The sequence below is a fragment of the Prunus persica genome, chromosome G6 (genome assembly GCF_000346465.2).
Source record: "Prunus persica cultivar Lovell chromosome G6, Prunus_persica_NCBIv2, whole genome shotgun sequence".
In the NCBI taxonomy this organism is placed as follows: domain Eukaryota; kingdom Viridiplantae; phylum Streptophyta; class Magnoliopsida; order Rosales; family Rosaceae; genus Prunus; species Prunus persica.
Window position 1 is genome coordinate 17120458 of NC_034014.1, and position 26910 is coordinate 17147367.

Genomic DNA, 26910 nt, shown 5'->3' on the forward strand with positions numbered 1-26910 from the left:
TGTGCATCCTAGTGAGCCCAGTCCCCCGGTTGGACAGCTCGTCCCTGGCCACATGGTTGTTGAGGATTCCTCTGTGTGGTTCAGCCAAACGATTTGTTTTCCCCGGTACATGATGTGTACTATCATATGTACCTCCCCTTGAATACTAATAATTGGAAACAGTGGACATAGATACTTGGATACATGAAAATGGATAGCTGGTTAGTCTGTGCGCGTAGGACTTGTCACAGGCACTCGAGTATTGAGGATTCTGCTGTGCGTGCTGGTTAGCCTGGTCCCCCAGATGGACGGCTCGTCCCTAGCCACATGGTTATTAAGGATTCCTCCATGTGGTCTAGTCAAACGATCCCTGGATTGGATTGTTCTTCCCTGGATATTATGATGATGGTATGTATTGATATATATATATATATTTATAAATATACATATGTAAATACATATTAAATATATATGTGGATACGTTTTTGGGTCGTGATTCTTGAACGGGTGCTTTGTGAGTACTATGCACAGGTATGAATGTCTGATTTTATAGTTTGGAAAGTGTTGTTCGGCAACATAGCCTTGGATAGGGTATGGTTGCGGGAATGAACTGATAAAAGGAAAAGAACTTATAAAGTGTTCAATGGATGCCTTGTCGAACTTGATGTTGATATTTGAATCTAAATTTAATTGTTGGCTTTACTTTAAATAATCGTATATTATCTGAATATTTAGTGTTGATTTAAGAACTACATGTGGTTTGATCCCTCACAAAGGGGTACATAGGTAGCCTGGGGTTTAACCTAGGTGCAGCCGCAAAATAAATTGTTTGAATTGTGTTTGTATTGTTCTATTGTGGGGAAAATGAATTTTGGAAAAAGAATTGTCTTCTCTGATTATTGTTTCGTTAAGTGTTACGAGTGTATGGACTTACAAATGAGTTCAAAAGCTATAACGTTTTAGAAAATGTTTGGTTATGAGGCAGGAGGCCATTGATGTTAATTGCACGTTAGTATCTTGTGCATGCTACCGGTTGAGATTTATAAATATTTTTGATATGTTTAAAAATTTTAGGAATGTTTATTTTTCAGAGGAGACTCTATTTTGGCAGAAAGTCTCATTTCATTAGTAAGTGGGCCCAACATCAGTATGATGTCGGAAATACCACAGGATTCATCCCGGGTTTCGAGGAATTCGGGGCGAGTCTTGTCAATATTGGTCAATTATGGTGTGAAAAATTAATTAAAATAAAGTGACTCAAAGTTGGAAGAAAATCGTGCAAGATAGAAAAATTCCAATTAAATGTCAATTATGGAGTAAGAAAAGAAGGAAGCTGTATCGTTGGGATTTTCCTAATAGATAACTTATTCTTCAAAATATAAAATTAAACATTAAATTAAATACAAATGTTGATAGAATCATAATTGCTTCAAACTTCCTCAATCAATTAGAAAATCTCAGCGATACGGCCTCCTTCTTTTCCTAGCACCATAATTAAAATTTAATTAGAATTTTCCTCTCTTGCACGATTTCCTTCCAACTTGAGCTACTTTATTTTAATTAATTTTCCACACCATAATTGACCCATATTTCGTCCTACATCAAAATTTGACACACTTTTGGATGGAGCTAACGACAGGGGACAATGTGGAATATCAAACCTTGGCTAAGGGGACAAAGTGGGTCACTTTGACTTTCAGGGGCAATGTGGGATTTGACTATAGTTTCAAAGTGCACTATAGTAAATAAGCCTAATAAAAACAATATATATGTTTATTTTGATTTTTTTCATTAAAATGTATCATGTAATTACTATGTGAGTGCTTGAACAAAAAAATAATAATATAAGAGTAATTTTTTATATTTTATTATTATTTTTTATAGTCATTTTTGTTAATATCTTAATTATAAAGTTTAAAAAAAATAATTCAATTATAAAATTTTAAACAAAAAAATTCTAAATTATGCCCCAATCCTACATCCCCTCTGTTTCACACTCTCTTTCTGCACTGCACCTAAAGAAATAAAATTAGCATATGTTGGGTTCACAAATCGGGATCTTGTGAAGAATTTTCTCTTGAGCTACCCTTCCGCTTGCAAATTTTCCCAGAAGCTACGATAACTTTTTCTGTTCTCCGCAACCTTATTTTCAAAACTAGGGCTTTGGGAGCAAACTTCATTTCATCGTCACCATGAAAACGCCCTTTCTTTTTCTCTCCAACCTCTCCCATGTGACTTTGAGCTCTCTTTTCATTCCATGCCCGATTACCCGAACTCTAGACGAAGCCCTAGGGCTAATGGATGCCCAGATTCTTTGCCTAACAAATTTAGGCAGGGAGGCAACTGAATGGACAGGAACGGAAGGCGATCAAAGTCATTGGAGTCTGACGAGGAGCTGAATGGGCTGAGCTTCGAGGAGTGTAGAAGGCTCAAGAGGTAGAAGCTGAGGAGGACATTGAAGCATTGTATTTGGAATCTGACTCCTAGTCCCCTAGGGTTGAGAACGATGAATTCAAATTGGATGACAAGGCTGATGAGATTTCATTGTGGTACGGTAAGGTGGAAAAGAGCGAATCGGGCGAGAAGGCCAAGTCTGAATCGGAGTCGGAATCAGAGAATTTGAGGTAGAGGAAGAGGAGAGTTCTAAGCATAGGGGGTAGGAATTCCAAGTATAGTGATAGCGAGTCGGAAAGCAAGAGGGATGATGCATCCGAATCTGATGAAGAAGATGATTGCAAACTGAAAAAGAAGTCTAGAAAGAGGAGCAAGAGTAGAAAAGAAATGAGAAGAAGAATGAAGAGTAGGCGTAGCATTAGCAATTATGATGAGAGCGAAGGAAGTGAAAGCCAGGGTTCATATTCTAATTCAGAGGATCACTTGAGGTCGAAGAAGAAGAAGAAGCAAAAGTCCCCTCGCGAGAGTAAGACAAAGAAAGAGTCTAAAACGGATAGGGAGAGTTCCAAGTCGAGGAAGGTTTGGATTTTGAGCTTGATGCCAAGCTTGTTACTATAGAGGAAAAGGAGGTGATAGGGGATGAGAGTAATGTGCAGGCATTGAAGCTGAAAGGGATTTTCAAGGCCCAGAAGAAGCCTACATTGGACAATGAGCCTGTGGTTAGGCCAATGCCATTGCCTAGAGCTAAATAGCATATTAGTTATGGTGGTGCTCTTAGGCCGGGTGAAGGTGATGCCATTGCACAGTATGTGCAACAAGGGAAGTGTATTCCATGAAAATGAGAAATGGGTCTTTCAGCTGATAAGATTAAGAAGTTTCAGGATGAGTGGTAGTAGGCACTAGAGGATGAATGCCATTCGTATTAGGAAGGAAAACCAGGTTTATAGTGCTGAGGACAAGCAGGCTTTGGCCATGTTTAACTATGAAGAGAATGCGAAGCATGAGCACAAGGTTATGGGGGATTTACAGTGGTTGGTTAAGCACCATATTGAGCAGGATGTCGATCCTACTTAAGATCCTTTTTCGGGCAAGGCCTCAGAGAGTGCTAATACTTAGTCTCACGTATGTGTACTGTTATCTGAGTTGTTGCTATTTCCTTTCATTAACCATATATCATGTGTGTTACTGGTCAATTTTGAGCTATATTGAACTGAAGGCTTTGGTTTGTCATTATCTATTTGAGTGCTTAAATTTGTTATCTTCTTAACGCATTATATATCTTTGTGGATGTATTCAATTTGCTATATGTTTGTATTAATGCCTAGGTGGTTCTTTGTTGTTGGGGTTTTATCAGGGTTTTGACTGGTGTCAAAATTCATATGGCATTCTTTGCAAAGTGTTTGAGATTTTATTTGATCTTTTTTCAAAATTATGGGTTTGCTGGATTTCACATTTTGGAGTATAAAATTGGACAACTTAAAAGTGGTAATTGTTTTGAGACTTGGAGTAGATTTTCTAGTAGTAGGCTCTACTTGAATGTCAGTAAAATTTACCCCAGAAAGCATTTGAAAAAGAAACAGTGAAGGAAAATGATTGGAGTTTAATTCACTGGCCAGCTCTACAAAGAGAAAGTTGACCCTATCAAGATTTCATATTTTTGCATAAGAAAGTTTGGATCTTTGATAAAGGTCAAGGACTTGGGCGAGAAGTTCGTTGTGCTTCAATTCTTCCAAGCAGTCTTTCATTTCTCATCCACACGTACCATTTTTCTTTCCTTTTACTTTCTAGTTTGTAGTCTGTTTGGCTGCCCAAAAAATAGGGAGGTAAGAAAAGAACAGAAATTTAGGGATACTGCATGACTTTCTTGTTAATGGCTTCACTTACATGTAAGTTAGTTTGCGGAGAAATTACTGGGAGAGGAGATAATTTTAATTTCAAGTGTTTTTCCTTGGTATTCAAAGTGAAAGCTCAATTTTTTAAGTTCTCTGAAAATACAAGTAAATTTAAGTTACAAAAAATATATATTGAGTTTGTTTTGCTTGAAATTGCTTACTTCCCTGGTTTATTCATGTGTTTGTTATATCAGACCCTTTAGTTGTGGATGTTAAGCTATGTTTTGTCGTAGTTTGAAGAAGGTGCAAAAGCACATTCATCTAAGATAGAATGATTTTGTCTAAAGAATTCGATCCATTGTATTTGTAGATCTTTTATTATTATTATTATTATTATTATTATTATTATTATTATTATTATATACAAACGATATTCTACTTTAATTTACTCCGCTCTAGTCGACTTGGCTAAGTCCATGTATGCTGTATTTGTAATTCTTTTATTTAGTTTTTATTGTGTACTAGTATGTGTACTCTGGCAGACAAGGTTTCTATATTTTTCCACGTCAAGAGCTTTCCAATCACAAGCCTCGCTTATGAGTTCCCTTGCCAGACCACATCAATTGATTTCTATGCTAAATACCAGTTCGATTCTAATATCTACATATACGAAGCTAGCGCAATTATTTTATGAAGTAATGATTAAGATTTTGTAATAAGCGGTCGTATATCTAGTCATTTGGTAAGATGCTTTCAGTAATGTTGGGGGAAGAAAAGTATGGATTATGATATGAGACTCTTGTTAGAAGACAAGGCCTACATTTGTTAGCTTATTGTGGCGTTCAAACTTGTGGTCTTTATTGTTAGCTTAGAGGAAACAAGTTTGGGAGTGTGAATTTGGTTTCAAATTGATGCTAAAGTAAGTTCTTGTTACTTTTACTAAAAAATCTGTCATTTTATAGGTGATTTCAATCCCTCACACAAAACTCAGAAGGTAAATTTGGAGATTTATCTTCACAGAGCTGGTAATTCTAGACCTCTATGTGGGTGTGTGTCTTTCAATGTTTAATGAGTTTTGGATTATGAGAATTTTTTGCTGACGTGCTTAGTTCAACTGTGTCTGTATTTACACACACATGACCAGAATTTTTGTTTTCATGTTAACTCCTTTTTTTTAATGTGGATTTGTTTTTTCTTTTGCTCAGTTTCTGCATTGAGATTGATGAGAATATAGATGGGACGTGCTTTTGCTAATCTTTTCATAACAAAGGCAAGGGTTCTGGTGCAAATGAGATGGGATATGTTGGAAGAACTCTTAGGTTTCGCACACGGAATTTAGAGGATTGTGCTCTAAGATTGGATATCTCTCTCCTCATATTGTCTAGTTTGCGCACTTGATGTTTGTTAATTAGAATATCACTAGTGAAAGCTTTCACTTTAGTATTTGGAAAGGGTATAGCTGTGAAAGTGTCTAAAGTCATATAGCCTAGGTGAAAATGGGATATGGTTAATATTTTAGTTTTTGTGTGTGTGTGTGTGTGTGTGTGTGTAATTTCTTTTAATTAAAACTACATAGGTAAACAATATTCCTGGAGGCACTATCTATTAGAAACTGTGTCATGATGGAAACACATTTACCGGGATGGAACCACTTCATTTGCAGGTCTTTTACACTCTTAAGTTTCAACTTTTTAGTTGACATGGCAAACTAAGTTACTTTAAGAAATGTTGGAGATTGTGACTTTATTTTCCTGGTGACCAAGTAGCTAATTTTTATGTTCTTTACCCGTGTATTCGAATTCTCCGGATAGGTTTCTACAAGATCGTTAAGTTGGATTTGCCACCATATGCTGTTGTAGATGAGGTTTTTTTTCCTTTTCAATTTCTCCCATTTTACCCCCAATCTATTTCGGTAGCTGGAGAGTTTTCTAGAAGCCTCAGTTGTCATCTTGAGTTGACCATTCTGATAGGGAAGAAAGAAATTCTTATTATGGCTTAAAGATAATGTAGTATTCACTATGAATGGGGTTCAGATAGTATTCACCAAGTTTTCTACAACCAACTTTAGAAATCTGTTGGAACATAACTTCGTATAAATTTGTCCATTCATTTTTATTTCTACTTGCTAGATGTGTATAGTATATATATAACCAGTAGATAATTGAGAGCGATACTTAAAGTAATGAATAATAATGCCTAATAATATACAAAGAAAGGGAAATGCGGAAGAGGCACCTTAGGAATAAGTCTTTCATATCAAAATTATCTATTTGCAAGTCTTACTGGAATTCTGGAGCCAAACATGAAGCGGGATATGATGCTTTTATGATAGGCTGTGTTTGGGGGATTCCCATCAAAAGTCAAGGAATATGACATATGTGGAATGCATCTCAAAAGTCTTTGGCTCGACCTCTGTTACATCTGCCTACCAGTTGGATGAAACTGCGACATTTATTCAATTTAACAAGGCAAAATTTGACTCTAAATTTTTGTTATTTTGAAGGAAACTTTAAGGAGAAATGTTGGTCGACCGTTCTTAGTTTTGCATTATGTTGCGTGACTTTTGGATGGTCGAAACACTAGAGTTGCTAGTTATATAGAAAGTTATAAAGAAATTTGCAGTTCACCAAGCTCAAAGATCTTATTTGCAGATCAAACAAAGGCAGTTGGTATTAAATGGAAAAATAAATTAGGCGAAATAGATAAAGTAAATCCTGCTTCAAAGTCTTATAAAAAATCCAAAAGAAGGAAAATGGATAATGTGCAAAATGATCTATCGTGTGGGCATCTCATCTCTCATATTATAAGATCTAAGAGATGTTACATGAACGAGCCATTACAATTGAAATAATCAAGCAAGCTTCGTTTCTCCAAAATTTAGAGAATGATGATGTTTCTCTAGCACACGGAGAATCCAAAATTATGTTCATGACTGAACCATTTGCACACTATTGGTGTTCACTTTAGAATTTTACTTGTTCTAAAGGAAATTAGAAGACTAGATCAAACTTCTAGAACTCCATAATTAATTACCACAAGAAAGATTAAATAAATTCATTAAAAGGAGATAAACCTATATAATAGCTATAGTTAACCAATCCTATAGAGTAAATTCCACTACAAACTTTAGAAAAGAAACTCCAACTTTTACAACTCACAAGGATTAGGAAGTAAAATGTTCATGCCTAAATTTGGTTCAATAGAAAATTACCTTTTTGAGTTCGAGGTCCGCAATCCTTCCAAACCAACTTGGCATGACCAAGAGGGTCTTCCCCTAGAACAAATTCTAGTTCTTAGGGATTGCACTTGTAAATAGAAATTAAGAAAGAACATTTCATCAAGCAACACAAGAGATTACATAGTTCACCCATAATAGGGCTACGTCCATAGGGTGTTGCGTATTTCCACTATTGAATGAAGAAGTACAAAGGTACAAAGTGTTTGATCCTCACAACTCATATCCTAAGGGAATATTGTGGGAATGGTGTTGTGTAGAGATTTCTAAAAACTCTACAACCAAACTTTGAAAGTATAAATCACCTAGCAAGCCATATCTAATATGAAATCAAAGTGAGAGCGGAAGCTTTAAATAAATTAGGGATTCATACAAGTCTCATTTGGTCCCAATTTTTATAAGTTTATGAAAGTGTGCACCAAAGACTCTCTAAATCCTATTTGAGAGAAAGATAAGATGTTCATACCCTTGGAGCGAATCTTGAAACCAAGAATGGTGTTCAAGTAGAGGGAGTGGTCCCTTTGTTGTTGGCTCTCCCTTTGATGTTGACTCTCCACCTTGTAGCTCTCCAAATAGGTACAAAGATATGCACCTCCCCAAAACTCTTCACTAAGGATTGAATGGGATGAGAGAATGAGTAGACAACAAGTGAAGAGTGGTGCGAGCACCCTCACTTGATGTGATAGATTGAAGGGGTTAGGGAGAGAGAGCTTAATGTTTTCTCTCTTCCAATTTCACCAACTTGAAAACCCCTAGAATGATAGGATTCCATAGCTACACACTTATAGAATCAAAAATGTCACAAGTGACAAAAATGCCCCCAAACCCTAGTGTAGCCACACCCCCCCTTTTGTGTGTCATATTTTGTTATCTTGGTCCAACACGTTAATCCTATAATGTGTCACATATGTGCCTAAGTCCATATGGTCAAATTCCTTTTGAATTTCCAAGTCATATGGGACCTTTAATTAAAGTTTCATAACTTTAATTGAATAATTAAATTAATCTAATCAATTTAATTACTCTAGTGACTTGACTAATTCAATCACTCACTTGTATGAGTGTTGGTCCTAGTCATCCTTAGTTGACCGTGTCAAGTGTCGGGTCAACCATTTGACCTTTGACTATTGACTTTGACCTTTGACTTCCACATTGACTTTGACCAAGTCACAAAATCATTCATTATCTTCATAATTTCCCAATCGATTCCTTTTCGGTGTGCGATCTTATAGGTTCTAATTAGTGAGGCAGTGTGTATGAATGATTCACTCTGAATCAAGTGTGAATTGTGTCCCTCCATAAAATTCTCTTTATTGGTGAAGGCTAATTATATTTAGTCCTTACACGGCTTCCACAAGTCATGAGTGACACCTAGCAATATGTCACCCTAAACTAAAAAGAATTCATTTAGAGAACCTCATTAGTTTGTGATTACAATGCAATTCGATCCTTCTCTAATTCAATACTCTATGTCATATTCTCGGGATATAGTAAACTTGTGTCAAAATCCCTAATATGACATCTCTAGATTATGTGATTCACTTTGATGAAATTGTAAACGTTCTTATTTCAATTTTCATCCAATACTTTGGCCAAAGATTCACGAATCATATCTTTAGAGTATTCTCTCTTCTTACTAAGAGCAGAGATTCCTTGTTGCACATTTACCTATCTCTGTGTACATGCTGAGAATCCTGAGGAATACCTTTAAGTCACATCATTTTGATACGACCGTATAGTGCTCTCAAAGAGAAACAACATATACACAAGACAACTGTGATGTCTCAGTTCTAAGGATTAATTTGCATTATCACAACTTAGAATTCTTTATTCAACACTTGTGAGTAAGACTTCCATACAAGAATTCTAGAGTTGATAGCGTTCAGTGGACTCCATCTTTTATAGAGCACTTACATATCTGTCTCAGTGTCTCTACACGAATGACTTGAGACTAGTCATCCTCCCAATTCAGTAGACATAATGTGTACCAATCTTTGCAGGTCACCATTGTCCAATTGGTGATCTTATGACCAGGAACATTTTAGGGTACGATATTTATATATATGGAAAGATCTCGTGCATCTAACTTATTTATACCACTTTCCATTTATATCTTAATCTATGGACTTGTTACTTTGTGTATGTTATGTTTCTAAAGCAACGTTCTTGCCCCTTTCATTATTACATATTATTTCCTTAGAATTATCCATTTTATATTGGCTTCTAGGGCATATATCTAACAGTCTCCCACTTGCACGTAAAGCTAATTAGCCACACAATGTGTTTGACCTTGAGACGCTTATCATGCCATAGCCGATGTGTTCTAGGATTTTGTGATCTTTGCTATATCAGCTTTCTTTTGCAACTTAGAGACGACCGACGTCATAAGTAACCAGCTCATTTATATATCATTTTCTCCAAATTTTGGATGCCTGATAAGACTTGAGTTCCTCGGCTTGAGCTATTGCCCCGTGAGAATTTCTCTTACTATAAGAGCATTGATCTTTCGTGGTAGGAACTACTCCTATATAGGAGATTTTTCTATTCATCCAAAAGGTGTTGACGTATCAACTTCTCTTGCATAGATATGTACTGGTTTTGGTTACGAACTATGTTACAACGTCCAAGATTATCCAGAACAAATTTCTAGAGTTTGTTTCCTATAATATAGGAATTAGGATCCGACCAGAGTCACTCAGGTGTACGCTTCCACTATGATGCTCTAATACTATTCTCTTTGCATATTTCTCCTTTTGTCTTATTTATGTTTCTCCTTTTGTCATCTTGTTGTCCTTAATATACTCTTGCATTAAGCACAACTTGCTATAATATCTTGATCATATCATACATGATCGTATACTTATATAATAAGTACATGAACTTTTCATTCCTTTCTTTTAGATTTCTTTTGAAGAAGACTTCACTTGGTGATGGCGTTTTCTCTTGAACTTTGAATGGACTCCTACTTTCCCTTTTGGAATATAACCATTTCTAAAATGCTTTATTCAAGATACCATTTATCTTGGATGTTTAAATGTGGTGAGTCAACAAAAAGGAGTTGAATTGTCACTTTGTCCGATAATCCGCTTGTGGCTTACAACCAATCATTCCACTTGTTTCACAACAAGCATCCATTAACTCTTTGATGGATATGACATATTTTAGGTAATCTAAGATGTCCCACAAGTTTACCTTTCGAACTATAAAGTTCTAAACTTTATAAAAATTTCAATCTCATTACCGTTCAATTGGACTTATCAAATATTTTGTTATCCTTGGGGTTACGATGTAAGGAGGGATTTTGATGACTTATCATAAAGGATTTATACTTTATTATCCTTTGTGATAAAGATCATCCATTGAGATATCTTGTAAAGAGTTCATAACAATTAAAAGAGTGTTGATGCCCTTTAAATGATTTCCCTTTTCTTTGCTTTCTTGAAATCGTAAGTCTCTTGGATTTCGGACTTAGTAAAGTCCAACCGTGAGTGATCAAAGGTGAATGCTATAGAAAGACAATGGATACCATTCCATTCATTATCTTATACAACTCATGTGATCTCTATTCTAGTTCATAACTTAGATTGTTTGGATTTCTCAATTTCTAGATGCAACTCATAAGTAAGAATTGGAACCTTTATGCTGCGTTTGGATGAAGGAATTCTAATTTTCATAGAATTTGTAAATGATGGAATTTGTAATTACATCATTTCAAATTACGTCAATTCCAAATTTTCAGTGTTTGGATATCTTGTATATAGAATTTAGGAAATGGCGGAAATTAAAATTTCCCCTGTTTGGATAATCATAAAAGGAATTTTAAAACTGAAACTCGCAAAGGAGGCTTAAGAATAAAAAAGCATGCAATTGTTAGAACAAACGGAGAAACAAAGAGTTGATTTTGGCGGTACCCAAAAAACTGGTTGATAAAAGCAAGAGTGGTGCATGATAATAGGCCAAGCACCCATGTTCGAAACGTTATGGTTGGCTCTGATGGGTCATATGTGATTGGAACTGTTAGCCTAACTTGCTCAATTGGTTGTTGTCCACTTCACCGTCTGTTTTTGCATCAACAAATATTTGACAACATCAATTAATTAATTGTAGATTTGATTGATAAAGTGTTGAATTTCTGGAAAATAGACAGCTGAAATGATAGCTTAAGATTTCAGAGAGAACATATTTGATAAAAGTAAAGCAGGTACCATTCAAATCTCTTAAACAAAAACATTCATAATCCACTACTGTTATTACTCGAAATTGTAATCAAGATAAAGTCATCTATATTACTAAAAAAAAAACGTATCACTAAATCAAAATAAATGAATCCAATCATTCCAACTACTGTTTAAGGTACTTGTAATTAAAAAATAATAATTAATAAAGATAACATGAGAATGAAAAAATGTGTTCTATGCCCTTGGTGAAATAAACATCAACACCATTCCCTTTTTTCTCTCAACTGGAAGTGTCTTCAACATGAGAAATTGTTTCTCATTTTCTATAAACCAAGTGCATGCCTTCAATTGTTCATCTGGATTAAGTTCTGGAATTGCATTAACTTCATTATATACTTCTAATGGATCAAGCTTTTGTAGGTAGCATTGATAAATTGTTCGAACGATGAAGCCATTTTAGCCACTGAATCAGCAAGAACATTAGGAGTACCTCTTTTCTTTGGTGGGCGAATTTCAGAAGATGGTTGATTTCTTTTCTTTGGACACCTAGAATTGGGTGAGACATCATCAATGTGAGAATTCTCAAAACCTTGAGTATCAGCACCCAAGTCAACAAAATTATTCGGTTCGCTATCAGGGGTCATAACCTCAGCAGCTTCAAAACATGTTTCAGCACCCTCTCCAGTAGCTCTATCTTTGCCACATAAATCCACTATATCATCCCAATTTGCAATTACTTTATATCGAAAAGTTCTAGCATCTTCATGAGACTATCAAGAAAAAAAAAAGAGGTTAAATAACTGTAAATTTACCACAAAAAATATTCTAGTCATGCAAAAAGGTGAAATTCCATTGTAAATTACCTTCACATACTCATTCCAAACATTCTCTTCATCTATAGTGATCATCTTTTTTGTTGCATCCCAACTAAATCCACTCTGACTTAATATGTCACTGACTACAGCATAAAACTTTTTCCATGTCTTGACACGATTTTTAATGTTATCAGCACTTACTTCAATATTATATTGGGCAGACAATATGGCTGCAGCAGTGTTATAAGCAACTGATTTCCAACCACCATCTCCTTTGTGACCCATCTGGCGTTCTTCTCTAAGTATCTCTGCTAATGAATGATCCATTTGTATGTTCCAACGTAAATAACATTTTTCATCTCGTTCATGTTCATTACCTTGCTTCTCTTTCCTTTTCCTCTGCTTTAGTTTGCTTGCTTTCTCTGCCATCTTATGTAATTGAAATAATTTCAACAACATTAATACACAACATTAACAAATTCATTCAAATTGCTAAAAATGTTAAAAATTCAATACATGAAGTAAACACTTATTCAAATTAAAACATTACAAAGTTCATGAAAAGTTCAAATTGAAAATTCATGAAATCGTTATGCCTCTTGCTTGATAATCATGAAACATCTGCAATGCTAACGTGTCACGGAAAGTAGTCCACTGATCAGTAACTTGAACACTTGTAATCCTATTTGCATTACCCTCTAATGTAGAATGATTTGATATCTCATGATCCACAGAAGCTAAAAACTCCAAATCTTGATCTTGTAACACAAGGTCATTATGTTGCTCGAGTCGGATAAAGTTATGCAACACAAAGCATGCATTTATAATCCTAATTTGGGTTTTGATGTCGAAAAATGAAGGGGTACGCAGTATACTCCATCGCTTTTTTAACAACCCAAAGGACCTTTCAATTACATTCCTTGCAATTGAATGACGCAAATTAAATAATTCTTTGTAAGTTTCAGGTCGATTGTTTCCAGTCCATTCATTTAAGTGATATCTAGTTCCTCTGTACGGTGCCAAAAAACCTTGTCCATTAGCGTATCCCGCATCCACAAGATAATACTTATCTACAATACAAAAAAGTTTTAAAGAATAGTTAGTTATTTATACCTAAGTTTGTGCTTAATTAACAACTAGTATGATAAATTACCACTTGGGACTTGAAACGGCTTATCCCTGGCTAAAGCATCTCACAAAATACGAGCGTCAGAAGCAGAACCCTCCCATCCGGATAGTACATAGATGAATTTTAGATCTGGATCACCAACTCCTAAAACATTGGTGGAAATATCTCCCTTTCTATTTCGATATCTTGGTCTATCCTCAGCAGACACTGTTACTGGAATGTGAGTTCCATCTAGTGCCCCTATACAATTCTAATGACATGAAATAAAAAAATAAATAAGCAAATACTCTTAAATGTAATTACAAGAACATACTTTTCTTTAGTTATAGAATTACCTCAAACCACTTCCACTTGTCTCTTTCTGATCCACTTATAGCACATGGATGAAGTTTCAGGTACTCTTCACTTATTCTCATCATAGCATGCAACACACTATTAAATTGTCGACTAATTGTTTCTTTAGAGCGATAATAATCAAAACCAATGACCCTAAACTTCAAGTTGTGAGCAAGTATATTTAAGAAAATAGCCACAGACTCTTCAATTGAAACATTTCTTGTTGGAGTCAATCCACCCTTCCCATGCAAAATAGTGCATAAACTCTTAAATGCATTCTTGCTAACTCGTAATTGTTCAATACAGTCAACCTCCCTCCCATTATATAGACGGTTCAAGTAACATCATCTTTCTTGATCCCAATCACGTGAAGGCTCTTTGACTAGATAAGTTTCATTATACCATGCTACAACTATAGCAATGACAGATGTAATGGTACCAAGAATAATTGACATTTTGTCCCTATTTTCTTCTTCATCTCTAGCACGCTTGCGACTTAAACGTGTAAGAAAATTATCTACATTATCACTAGCCATACCTGTTTATATTTCCAAATAATCTTATTATATAGTCATATCAAACACCAACAAAAAGCCACACAATTTTAGCTAAGGTGGAACCATAATAACAAAATTGGCAGACTGAACATTCCATTCAATAACCAAATAGTGAAATTTATGGTAAAAGCTAAAAAAAGATTACCAAAACTCACCACCTAACATTTCCAATAGTTAATTAAAGTTTTGGTATAGGGTTGAATACAAGACCATCAAGTTGTGTAAATTATAATAAATAAATATATGTACGTATTTATCTTAGCAAAGAAGTTTGCAGAGAGACCCATGAAATCGGATTGGAAAGTAACTTGGGGACAAATGAGACCTCTAAAATTGACCAATATACTTAGTTAAAGCAAAGCTAGAATATGCACATTTCAAGTTCCAAGGCCTGCCAAAAACTGGTACAAAGCATAAAGGCATATGTGGTATTCCCCATACACGGCTCCAAGAGCTACCAAAAACTGGTACACAACCAGTAAGTTTGAATCACCCAAACAACACAGCAACCCACACACAGCAAAACTCTCTTTAAGAGAAACCAAAGAAACCGACTAACAAACTCTCTTAAACCTAAAAGTTAGTCAAACAGAGAAAAGAGGAGACCATAATCAGAAACTACAAGAAATTATGCAGACTACAAGGTAAGCTATAATCTCCTCAGCAATAACAACCGAGGAACCCATATCATAAATACAGAGTAAAAATCTGCAACCAGAAAGTGCAGAAAACTATAATTTCATCAGATTAAAAAAGATGATAGATGGCAAAATATTGGAGCAAAACAGAGTCTTTGATTGAAAGATGATAGATGGCAAAATCTGAAAACCAAACACTCTCTATCAGATTAAAAAAGATGATTAACTTCTATTTTTTTGGGTTGAAATCTAGTTTCAAAAAGAAACCAGAAAAGATCAGATAACAAAATAGAAAGTAGAGATAAAGAATACACCGTGCAGAGAATAGAATACAAACAGAAAGTAGAATACAAACAGAGCCCGGTCAAACCCATTAGATAAAGAATCAGATAACAAAACAAAAGTAGAGATAGATCGATCAAACCCATTAAATTGAATACCCATCAATAATATCAACCAAAAAAAAAATGCAACTAGATTGAAAGCTCACCTGCGAAACTTGGATGGCCTGCCTTCTTCTCTCACTCTTGATAGAAAACTGATATAAGACCTGCGAAACTTGGATGGCCTGCCTTCTTCTCCCACTCTTGATAGAAAACTGATATAAGGTGTATTTGTTGGAGCGCAGCAAAAACAATTTCCCCCGCTCTTGAGATTTGCAGAATTTCACCAATTATGATAGGATTTAAACTCGGGATTTTGGATTGGGAAATCTCTCCATATTCCCCGCAAGTGATTTGCCAAATCCCTAGTAGATTTTGCCAAACGCATGGAGTTCCCTTTTCCATCGGTGAAATCCCGATTTTTTTTCAAATCCCGTCTTTATTTCCTTTTGCCAAACACACGGTTAAAGAACCACACATTATCCTATGAATATTATCTTCATATCTCAATATTCTAAACAATTAATGTAAGAACAGTTTCATACATTCATCTCACAAAGCATATAGAGATCAAACTTCATATTACTATAATACGAATAGTCATATATAAAGCAAACTAGTAGTTATGTCATATAAACCATAAAACTATCTTCTAAAACATGAAGATAGCAAGTAAGTTCTTTATACATACCAAAAACCAAATAAACTAAATAAGTTCTAAAAGATCCCCATAAACAAATAAAAGCATGCTTGACGATTCCGAATCCCAACAATCTTCATCTCTATGAGCTTTCTACTTGTTCTCTGTTTGTGCAACAACATGACCTATAATATATCATTGTTTGTTAGACTCAAGTAAAGTATAAACATTGGCTTAGAACTTTAGTGACTAATGAAGTTGTACCTTCAGCTCGGTTGTCCTTCAGGCTAGCTAAGTAATCCCAACAATTCCTTTTCCAGTGTCTGTCTTCCCCACAATGGAAACACTATCCCTTAGCCTCTTTTCCTTCTTCCTGTTTCTTCTTGATGCCTCCCTTGGGTTTGAGTTTAGGGTTTCATTTCTTCTTCTTGCTGGCATTGAATTTGCCTTTACCCTTATTACCGGGATTAGCAGAAGAAGTTGACTTCTCAAAAACCACAATGGTCTCATTCCCTCCTTGTATCTTGAATGTCTTCTCAGCAATCACACACATGTTCTGCAGCTCTGAGAGAGTGTTCTCCATCTTCCCCATGTTGTAGTTCACAACAAACTGGGAGAATGAATCAGAAAGGGACGCAAGGAAGATGTTGGTGGTCAAGTTGCGGTCCAGTGGACTGTTAAGACTTTCCAGCTGCTCAATGAGTCCTATCATCTTCAATCAATGTTGGTGGACTGGAGCTCCCTTAACCATCCTAGTCTTCAAAAGCTCACATACAGCACTGAAGCGTCTGTTGCATGTGCCCTCTCTATAAAGCTCTTGGAGATGGGATATTATGTCAGCAGCATGCATCATATGCTCATTCGATTTCTGGAGCTCCTCATTCATGGAAGCCAGAATGTGGCACATGGCTTGACAGTCATCATCCACGTGCTTGTCATACTCAGCACGTACTTCCTGAGAAGCATCTTCACTGGGGGGCTCTATGTCAGGAGCTTTCTCTAGTACGTACATAATCTTCTCGATAGTCATGAATATCTTGAGATTGGGGTACCATGTTAGAAAGTTATGGCCTTCTAGACAATGTTTGTCTAGGAGTTTGGCGAATGCAGATCCAGACATATCTACAAATACATGTAGCTAAGTGTTAGATTAATTTTAGATTTACCATTTACTCGAGTCTTTAAGTCAAAAGGTAACCCCCACTATTTTTGGCAAATTCTCATATCCCTCAAGATGGAATCTGAGAGTTTTGGTTAGAATTCTTAGTAGGATGAGAGGCTCCCTATTATCTGGATCACCGCACCATAATAGGATCTAAGGATACTTCGGACAATAAAGAGAAGGCGCGCTTGCCTCTTCACATCTTGATGTGATTACCCATTTCATTCGACCTCTAGCAAATGTGAACCCCCGAATGTTATCGGGAAGTCCCATTGTACTAGTTAAGTCTTAGCCTACCATGCTTGCTTAGTATAGGAATCAAACATGAAACCTCATCATATTAGAGTGTTGGCCTATGCTTGTTCCTACCCTTGCAACATCAAATGCATGAAATGGATCCCTCCTAAATATGCGTCGTTACTGTCAACTTCTCCATGTCTGAGGCAAGCCTTCACAAGTGTCATGCTCATTTGGAATCCATAAATAATCGATGTTAGAGTTGCTGCGAGAGAAATCAGCTGTGAGAGAAAGCAATTTGGCGTTTGGTAAACTTTTTGTTAAAAGTGTTGTTGACACTGATTTTCGCATAATTAGAAAATGATTGCCACATAATCATTAAACCCAGCACCTCTTTGAAACTGATTCCTGCATAATCAGAAAATGAAAGCACCTCATTAGTTGCTTTCCCTTATAACTTTCTCTCACAACAATTTTTAATAATAAGTGATTTTCTTATAGTTTACCAAACGGGCTGGGCTTCCCAAAATTTTAAAATAATCACTTATCATCCTAAATAAGCAATGCCAAACGGGCACTTAGGGCCAGTTTGGCATTGCTGTGTTGTAAAAATAATCGCTGTCAGATTTGCTGTGAGAGAAATCAGCTGTGAAAGAAAACAGTTTGGTGTTTGGTAAATTGTTAAAAGTATTGTTTGTACAATAATCAGTTTCTGAGTGTTTGGTAATTTTTTGTGAAAGTGCTGTGAGTTGTGTATAATAACTAAAAAGGGCATTATGTTGAAATGACTTTTCTGTTCAAGTGTTTGGTAAAAAGAAAAGCACTTTCACTTTATCTTTTTTTTTTTTTGGTATTAAATATGTTTCCATGACACCATAATTTTATTTTAATTGTAAAATAAATAAAGTTTCCATTAAAAATAAATATATTGTAAAAAATATGGTCATAACAAAAATTAAGCTAGTCATAAACAAGCAATCATATACATTTCTAGGTAGATGAACTCATTAAACTTGCTGCTATATGATTTCTCAATGCCTCCATTTCTTGTGTTGCAGGACCATCTTCTTGTTGTGCATCAACATCTATCTCAATCTCTTCACCTTGAATACCATTTAGGTCATCTTCACTTTCATCAAAATGACAATCACGTTTGGCATGTCTTTTGATATAGTTATGAAGTGCCATGGTTGCAATAACGATTTTTACTTGTTTTGCAAAAAGATAACTAGGCATGTCTCGTAAAATACTCCATCTCTTTTTTCATACTCCAAAAGTGCGTTCAATAACACTTCTAAGGGAAGAGTGTTTATGATTGAATACCTCTTTGTGACCCATCGGTTGAACACCCCTACGAAAATCTGGTAGATGATATCTTTCACCTTTAGATGGTCCTAAGTAGCCTCTCATTTGTGGGTATCCCTTATCAACTAGATAAGATTTTCCTAAAAAAGAAATTTAATTGATTATTCACAATGTAAAAAACTTAAATGTAAATTTTATGAATTTTTTCTTTAGATAGAATTTTATATAGTACCATTTGGAGGTTTAGGAAAATTCAAACTTTGATCACGTAAAGCCGATAGAAATATCCTTGTGTCATGGGCCGTGCCTTCCCATCTGGCACATGCAAATATAAATTGCATGCAGCCATCACATTTTGGGTAGGTATCCCTTTTCTACCAATAAATGGTATTTGATTAGAAAGAGATACCATGGCTTGCACAAGAACACCATCTATAGCACCAATACAATCCTACAAGTGATAAAAAGACAAACATAATATTAATAATAAAACAAAGACAAATATTTAAGAGTAGCATATGCAATAGTTACCTTGAAATAAGGCATATATCTAGAATCCGGTAGGATTTCCTTTAGAGTGTTGTTAAACGCACTTTCCAATGGTTTAATTACATCCACAGCCAAACAACATACAACATCAAGTAAGATACTAAAATATCTGCTCATAGTCTCACCAGAATGTTGAAAGCAATCCTGTGCTTGCCTATTTGCAGAACCATGTCCTAAGATGTTCAAGAACATCCCTAACATTTCAGCAGCACTCATTCTTCTTGAACCCTTTAATCCATAATTTTTTTGCAATTCATCACACAATCTTATAAATACATCTTTGTCCATCTTGAACATATTATGGCAACGACTTTCATTTCCTTGTAACACTCCCATCAACCAAATATTTCCTGTATGATGGTCATTCATACATGGGGTCTTATGAATATATTTCATGTAATAAATTTCAATAAGACGGGCAGTGACACATATAATTTGGTTGATCTCATCCTCATCTTCTGGAATGGACATGTTCTAAAATAGCCTGTAAATATGTTTATTTCCTTCAAAAGTCATTTTCACTGTGCATGCATGTTTATATAACATAAAATATAATGACAAGAATTAAAATATCACTCACAAATTCAAATAAAAGATCATCCAACACAAAAACAAAACATAAATTAAAGTCACCAAACTAGCAAATTTTATCCTTCAGCTAACTCATGATTAAGAAATTGAAGCTTGAGGTTAGGATCTTCCATGACAACAAACATCTCTCTCTTCTCTTGAGTACAAAACAGTTTAGTTACAAATCACCACAACTTGCTACCACGCTATGCCCAGGTAAAGTTGCAACATCTTTCATCACTTTAGCAATACTAGTTCCTTGTGAAACTGTATTAGCCATTGATGTTCCAGTACTCCTACTCTCAACCACATCAACAAGACGTTCAATTTGCTGTGATAATTTTGCAGCACCTCCCATTTTCCCCCCTTCTTTACCTTTCTTCTTATTATTATCTTCAAGTGATTGATTAGTTCTCTTTTTCGGCACATTGTTTGTAGTGTGAGTGGTTTCAATTGGCATAGACTCATTCGATCCACCGTTAACTTCAAGTGGATCAACATCATCATCACTTTCAACTGGAAGTACAATAGATGAGGGTGCCCAAGAATGCTTACCTGTGGCTGTGACGTTCAAAAACATCCTATCTAACTTCTCCTCCATCTCATGACTAATACCCTCAAATTGAAATTTTGCATATTTGGGTTCTACCTACATTATGGAATATACAAATATTATAATAAATTTTTAAACATTGTTAAAAAAAATATGGATATCAATAATATAATAAAATAAAAACAAAACATTCAAATACCTTAATTTTATCTTGCCACCATTCATCAGATGCATCAACGGTATTCTTAGCAACATTCCACCCAAGACCAGTTTCCTTCCCTTTTAGATCTTTCCATAATTTCCATTCTTTTTTTAGTAAATCCCACTTGTTTTTCAATTGTAATTTTTCATACGGTCTTCCTATATCTTTACTAATATTTGTAACCAACCTTGTCCATCCAATTTTGTTAAAGTGAGTACCGAGACGATTGCCTAGATCCACCTCCTTGATACAAAGGTCAATGAAGATGGCTATAGTTTGAGCATTCCACAATGTTGACACTTTTCGGGATCCACTTGTAACATTTTGAATTGTGGTAAAGTTACTATTCTTCTTTGCCATCTTATTGCAACAAAGACATTATACATGAGCACAAAAGGAAATAATAGCTATACAAATACTGACCCACAAACAAGTAGTATAGTGTATAATTCCAACCTAAAATTTTGATAAAAGGTCAATGATATAGCATATACTTCATCAGCCCGTTTACTGTAGCTAAATTATCACGCAGTATAGCCTGAAGTACATTATATCCAACCCACCCAAGGATCTTCCAGTTTTGGGTCATGTCTATTGAAAACCATTTATCATATTTTGCTTTAGATTTAGAAGTTTTGACAGTCTGAAACCGCACTTGCTATTTGGTCCGGTGAAACAAATAGTAGAAAACCACATGTCGACTGATAGCATAATTGCTTTTAAATTTGTTGACCAGAGTCTTTCTACCAAACATTGTAGGGCATCCAGTCGTCGGTTATCTTACATGGAAATAGTGAATATGATATATACCAGTCATCTCTCCAAAATGCCACCCAAATTGCGAAGTAAATATAATATGCAACCTGTTATTGCTAGTTTTGATCAAGCTAAACCTCTACTTGTAGACAGAAGCTTTGGGTTTAAAGCAAGCAATTATATGGGCATCCAAGTTTCGATTATTGTCTCTAACAATCAATAACAATCAAACAAATTTTCAGTGCTTTGCTTTCTCAGTGCCCTAGAACCCTAAAAATTAAATACAAAGGGGAAAAACAAAATAGGTACAAAATAAAAGTAATATCAAATTTACCTCAGTCTTGGGGCTTCTACACAGCGCCTGAGAAGAAAGTGAGGTCGAACGAACGAAAGAGACGTGAACAGAAGGAGAAGAAGAAACTGAGGTCTGGAGAAGAAGAGACTTGAACAGAGAAGAAGATACGTGAACAGAGAAGATGAACATAAATAAAAAGGACATATGATGTAAATTCTAAAGTTGTTAAAGGCTATTTTTGGTATTATGAAAAATTCATTAAACTCCCAAACTGATTTCCGAGAAATCCAAAATTGAAAGCAGCTATGCAGCTGCTTCTCCAAACTGATTTGTCTGACAGCAATTAAGACCAAAAAGTGATTTTTATATTTTTTTACCAAACGGGTTGGGCTTTCAAAAATGTTTAAAAAATCACTTGTTACTCCAAATAAGCAAATACCAAACGGGCACTTAATGTTATCAATCGATTGAGGGAGTTTTGTGTCACATCTTTTATCTTGTTTAAACACTTTAATCGTTTTGACAACATATTGTCCTAGGACAACTATTACTCCATTTAAACATATTAATAGTTACACTATACTCCCACTATTTAGTTTCAAAAACTCAAATCAATTTCATAAAACTATTTTATTTTGAAATTGGGAATATGTGTTACTATTAACGAAATACCTTTTGCATTTCTTACGTATGGTTAAATAGTTGTCTATAGGCTCATGGATGATTATGGACTTTTCATTTTCGATTCAACATCGAGCCAAGATGTTGAATCTAGGTCTTTGGCGGGTGATTGATTTTATCACGCGTTTTAACTTTTTTAAAACATTCATGGTTGACGGGCATTGGACCCAAGACTATTCTCAAAGTCCCTAACTAATCTTCTTTCTCCTTTGTCTCCTTCTTGAGCTCCCTTCTTCCTAATCTCTATTGAAGACTCAAGGCCCAATGGACCTTGAGGGAATTGTGTTTGGAGGGAGATATAAATTACATAAGAGAATGAGAGAGGAGAAGCATGCAAGCTTCTATTTAATTTACGAACCAATTGCTAATTTAAGCAACCTTAAAAAAAAAAAATAGTTACAATCCATCCATTCAATCAAACCCATCATCTAATGAATTAACGGCCAATCACATAGCTCAATTTGGTTTTGGGGCCTTAAGTCCATAATCATCCTTATTCCAATCATTTAATCAAATTAAACAATAAATGATATGATACATTAAAAAACTGAGACTTTAGAACATATGGGCTTATTTCCAATGGAACATTTAAATCAAACATAAAATTTTAATGTTTCACTAAAAGACAAAACATTTTTGTTTTTAGTGTATTAGGGAAAAAATTGCAATTTCAAAAGTTATGGGGCAAAACCGAAAATACTACATTTTAAATTTGGATCCAACATTTTTGTGTAATTGCATGAAGACCCAAAATGGGTCTCATCTTTGTGGCCGCCAAAATTTCAAGGGGAAGGAGTTTGTGTGTGTGGTCCCATTTGTCATGACATTTCAAATTGTACCCATAAAACATCTTTATTCTCATTGGCCAATTTCAAAAGATGAAATGGCAATGGGAGACACAAGGTACAACCCTATGTCCCTTGTCATAAAATATTTTTGACTAACATGTAACCCTCATATCTCATACAATTCCATGAATAAAAAGGCAATATTCTCTATGGGTCAACAAGAACTTTTCATGAAAATCTCAAGAACATAAAGAACATTCTTATTCTTTCAAAACTTTTTTATTTATAAAATCATATAAAATCCTAAAATGTTGGAAAAATCATGTTTGTGTTTAGAATTTCAAGACCAACACAACAATGTATATTAGATAAGCATGAAAAATACACAAGACCAAAAACCCAAAGATGCCACCACCCCTTTTTGTCCATTTTGAAAAATCTCTTTCATGCAACATCCAAAATTCCAAGTATCAAGCATATATGTGAATCAATCATGAAAGATATAACATGTTATAACATTTATAACCGTGAAACTAAGCCCATATTCTTTCTACAACTCAAAAGGGTGTACTTTTTCATAGACCTTGGCTCTTGATACCACTTGAAGGGAATATTGTGGGAATAGTGTTGTGTAGAGATTTCTAAAAACTCTACAACCGAACTTTGAGAGTATATATCACCTAGCAAAGCATTAAATAAACTAGGGATTCATGCAAGTCTCATTTGGTCCCAATCTTTATAAGTCTATGAAAGTGTGCACCAAAGACTCTCTAAACCCTATTTGAGAGAAAGATAAGATGTTCATACCCTTGGAGTGAATCTTGAAACCAAGAATGGTGTTCACCAAAGACTCTTCACTTGTTGTCCAAATAGGTACAAAGATATGCACCTCTCCAAAGATGAGAGAATGAGTAGACAACAAGTGAAGAGTGGTGCTAGCACCCTCACTTGATGTGATAGATGGAAGGGGTTAGGGAGAGAGAGCTTGGTGTTTTCTCTCTTCCAATTTCACCAATTTGAAAACCCCTAGAATGATAGGATTCCATAGCTACACACTTATAGGATCAAAATTATCACAAGAGTGACAAAAATGCCCCCAAACCCTAGTGTTGCCACACTCCCCCTTTTGTGTGTCATGTTTTGCTATCTTGGTCCAACACATTAATCCTATAATGTGTCACATATGTGCCTAAGTCCATATGGTCAAATCCCTTCTGAATTTCCAAGTCATATAGGATTTTAAATAAAAGTTTCATAACTTAAATTGAATAATTAAATTAATCTAATCAATTTAATTACTCTAGTGTGTACGTTATGTATCTAAAGCAACGTTCTTCCCCCTTTGATTATTATATATTATTTTCTTAGAATTATCAATTTTGTATTGGCTTCTAGGGCATATATCTAACACCAATTACACCCATAACACTCATAATTATGATGAACAAGATCAAATATCAATATAGTAGGGTTGAGTTATCGTCGTAGGAACCCCCCTCAAGTTTAAGAGTTGCCTTTATATAATAGCTTGGAGATAATCAAATCCTTGTAGAAGTAGGCTTCCTAATTAGCCCCAAAGTAGAAGTCAATATTTGGATAGAATTCCAATTTATATGAAGTCCACCAAGTCCCCAGACAATTTACATCCAAACGGAAGTCCACCAAGTCCCCAGACAAGAGTCGTATTTTATAACATTGGACCCTTCGTCCACCTAAACATGATGAAATTTGAGATTGGACATTTCGTCCATCTAAGCTCGACAACAATTGAGCTGGGATCTTTCGTCCATATACACTCAATAAAATTGAGCTTGGATCTTTTGTCCATACGAGCCCAATAAAAAGTTGAGCCAAGACCTTTCGTCCTCCAGAGCTCAATAAAAATTTGAGATTGGACATTTTGTCCATCTAAGCTCGACAACAATTGAGCTGGAATCTTTCGTCCATATAAGCTCGATAAAATTGATCTTGGATCTTTTGTCCATACGAGCCCAATAAAAAGTTGAGCCAAGACCTTTCGTCCTCTACAGCTCGATAAATGGACCTTTCGTTCATATGAGCTTGACAAACAATTGAGTTGGGATCTTTCGTCCTCTAGAGCTCGATAAAAATGAAAATTGGACCTTTCGTCCATATGAGCTCGATGAAAACTTGAGCCGGGACCTTTCGTCCTCTAGAGCTCGATAAAAATGGAGCTTGGACATTTCGTCCATATGAGCTCGATAAAAAGTTGAGCAATGACCTTTTGTCCTCTAGAGCTCGATAAAAATGGAGCTTGGACCTTTTGTCCATATAAGCTTGAAAAATCTTGAAGTTGGACCTTTTGTCCACCCGAGCCCCAACTCGGGGTTGCTGAAGAATTGGAGAAATTTCAATGTTGAATAGTTGCCTTCTCGATGAAATTGTAGAATGTCCTTGTAGAATAATATTGAATCCAAGTAGCAAAATAATGATGGGACTCCAATAAAAGTCCTTAGTTATGGAGCCAAGATAGCCTTGTAGGATGAAGAAAAAATCCATTGTGATATTATTTAGAACACTGGCAATCTTGTAGTTCCATTTGAATTCAAACTGCATGAGGAGTTGATGTTTTTATTACGAACAAATTGTAATCAAATTGGATTTGCAATAGGATTTTGTATCCTAATCAGACTTGGAGCCAAATTGTAGTGAGAGTTCAAATTGTAATTGGAGTTCGACGTGAAATAGGACTTTGTATCCAAGTTAGAGTTGGATGTGAAATAGGACTCGGTATCCTAGTTGGAGTCGGAATCAAATTATAGTCGAATCCAAATTGGAGTGGGATGTGTAATAGGGCTCTGCATCCTAATTGGAGTTGAAGTCAAGTTGTAGTTGGAGCCAAATTATAGTTGCATCAAAGTTGTAGTTGATGTAAGACTTTCTAACACTAGGATAGAATCCTTCTTTGACTGTAAAACACGTCAGCCAATTTGAACGCACATTTTGGGCTCCTTTTATAGTTTCGAAAATTCTGGACAAATATAAGAATTATAGCGATACCTCTTAACTTTCCAAGCATATATCGTACGTCACTAAGAAAAATCAGCAAGGTCTTTAATCTCCCACAGCAATGCAGTTCTGATGGGATCAAAACTTAAGTTGTCTGGACTTGAAATTCTGGAACAATTGGCTTTATGAAAAATTCTGAAAAATTCACACAATGATCTTTGATATCTTAACTTTCTTCTCCAGTTTGCCTTGCGCTAAAATTCTTAACGAAAAGTTGATAATTTGTCAAAAACCTTTCAAATGCGTAGAAAAGCTATCAATAGTTGTAAGAAAACTCTTTTTTTCCTCGTTCGTCTAGACCTTCATTTCCTTTGGAGCTAGAGTTGTTGGAGGCACCTTGGCTGAAACATTAGCTCGTGAGAAGAGTGAGAACCATGCCTCATGTTGAACTAAAAATAAATGTACATATGATGGACCAATCTAAATGAAGCCACGTTGAATATGCAATGCTCTTTGCTATTGGAATTTGGTGTTGTTGCCTTGAGAAGTCTCTTGGTTGGGTGTGCCATACGATATTCCCCCAATATGGTTGTCTTTAAATGAGCTAAGGCATGCACTGCTGAATGGTTCTGAATTGCTGGATTGTATAAAAAAACTTTATTGAACGGTGCTTGGACAAGAAAATGGGCTCTTTTTTATTCAATAATATAGTCTATTGCCAATATT

The 26910-nt window shown here is 35.3% G+C and overlaps 4 protein-coding genes and 1 pseudogene across 4 annotated transcripts; 1 reads left to right on the forward strand and 4 right to left on the reverse strand.

Moving 5' to 3' along the window:
• LOC109949512 lies at positions 1992-3644 on the forward strand (annotated as a pseudogene).
• On the reverse strand, positions 12017-12862 carry LOC18774529. Its single transcript, XM_020565788.1, has 2 exons — positions 12482-12862; positions 12017-12388 (listed from the first exon to the last, which is right to left on the reverse strand). Exons 1-2 carry the CDS (start codon positions 12860-12862, stop codon positions 12017-12019), a joined length of 753 nt encoding a protein of 250 aa, XP_020421377.1.
• LOC18775400 lies at positions 16532-17236 on the reverse strand. The gene is made up of 2 exons (XM_020565789.1): positions 16892-17236; positions 16532-16807 (listed from the first exon to the last, which is right to left on the reverse strand). The coding sequence occupies exons 1-2, from the start codon at positions 17234-17236 to the stop codon at positions 16532-16534; spliced, it is 621 nt and encodes a 206-aa protein (XP_020421378.1).
• On the reverse strand, positions 18506-19840 carry LOC18775582. The gene is made up of 4 exons (XM_020565790.1): positions 19352-19840; positions 19199-19271; positions 18839-18960; positions 18506-18772 (listed from the first exon to the last, which is right to left on the reverse strand). The coding sequence occupies exons 1-4, from the start codon at positions 19838-19840 to the stop codon at positions 18506-18508; spliced, it is 951 nt and encodes a 316-aa protein (XP_020421379.1).
• Positions 20118-21054, reverse strand: LOC109949694 (L10-interacting MYB domain-containing protein-like). Its single transcript, XM_020565791.1, has 2 exons — positions 20692-21054; positions 20118-20588 (listed from the first exon to the last, which is right to left on the reverse strand). The coding sequence occupies exons 1-2, from the start codon at positions 21052-21054 to the stop codon at positions 20118-20120; spliced, it is 834 nt and encodes a 277-aa protein (XP_020421380.1).

What these genes read in the sequence shown, in the direction of transcription:
- LOC18774529 (XM_020565788.1), bottom strand. Translation starts at nt 12,862, where the DNA reads ATGGCAGAGAAAGCAAGCAAACTAAAGCAGAGGAAAAGGAAAGAGAAG. An exon ending in TTTGGAATGAGTATGTGAAG is followed by an intron (nt 12,389 to 12,481) that starts GTAATTTACAAT and finishes TTTTCTTGATAG; the next exon opens with TCTCATGAAGATGCTAGAAC.
- LOC18775400 (XM_020565789.1), bottom strand. Translation starts at nt 17,236, where the DNA reads ATGTCTGGATCTGCATTCGCCAAACTCCTAGACAAACATTGTCTAGAA. An exon ending in GCAACAGACGCTTCAGTGCT is followed by an intron (nt 16,808 to 16,891) that starts GTATGTGAGCTT and finishes CTCATTGAGCAG; the next exon opens with CTGGAAAGTCTTAACAGTCC.
- LOC18775582 (XM_020565790.1), bottom strand. Translation starts at nt 19,840, where the DNA reads ATGTCCATTCCAGAAGATGAGGATGAGATCAACCAAATTATATGTGTC. An exon ending in GATATATGCCTTATTTCAAG is followed by an intron (nt 19,272 to 19,351) that starts GTAACTATTGCA and finishes TATCACTTGTAG; the next exon opens with GATTGTATTGGTGCTATAGA. An exon ending in TAATCAAATACCATTTATTG is followed by an intron (nt 18,961 to 19,198) that starts GTAGAAAAGGGA and finishes TTTCTTTTTTAG; the next exon opens with GAAAATCTTATCTAGTTGAT.
- LOC109949694 (XM_020565791.1), bottom strand. Translation starts at nt 21,054, where the DNA reads ATGGCAAAGAAGAATAGTAACTTTACCACAATTCAAAATGTTACAAGT. An exon ending in GGTGGCAAGATAAAATTAAG is followed by an intron (nt 20,589 to 20,691) that starts GTATTTGAATGT and finishes TCCATAATGTAG; the next exon opens with GTAGAACCCAAATATGCAAA.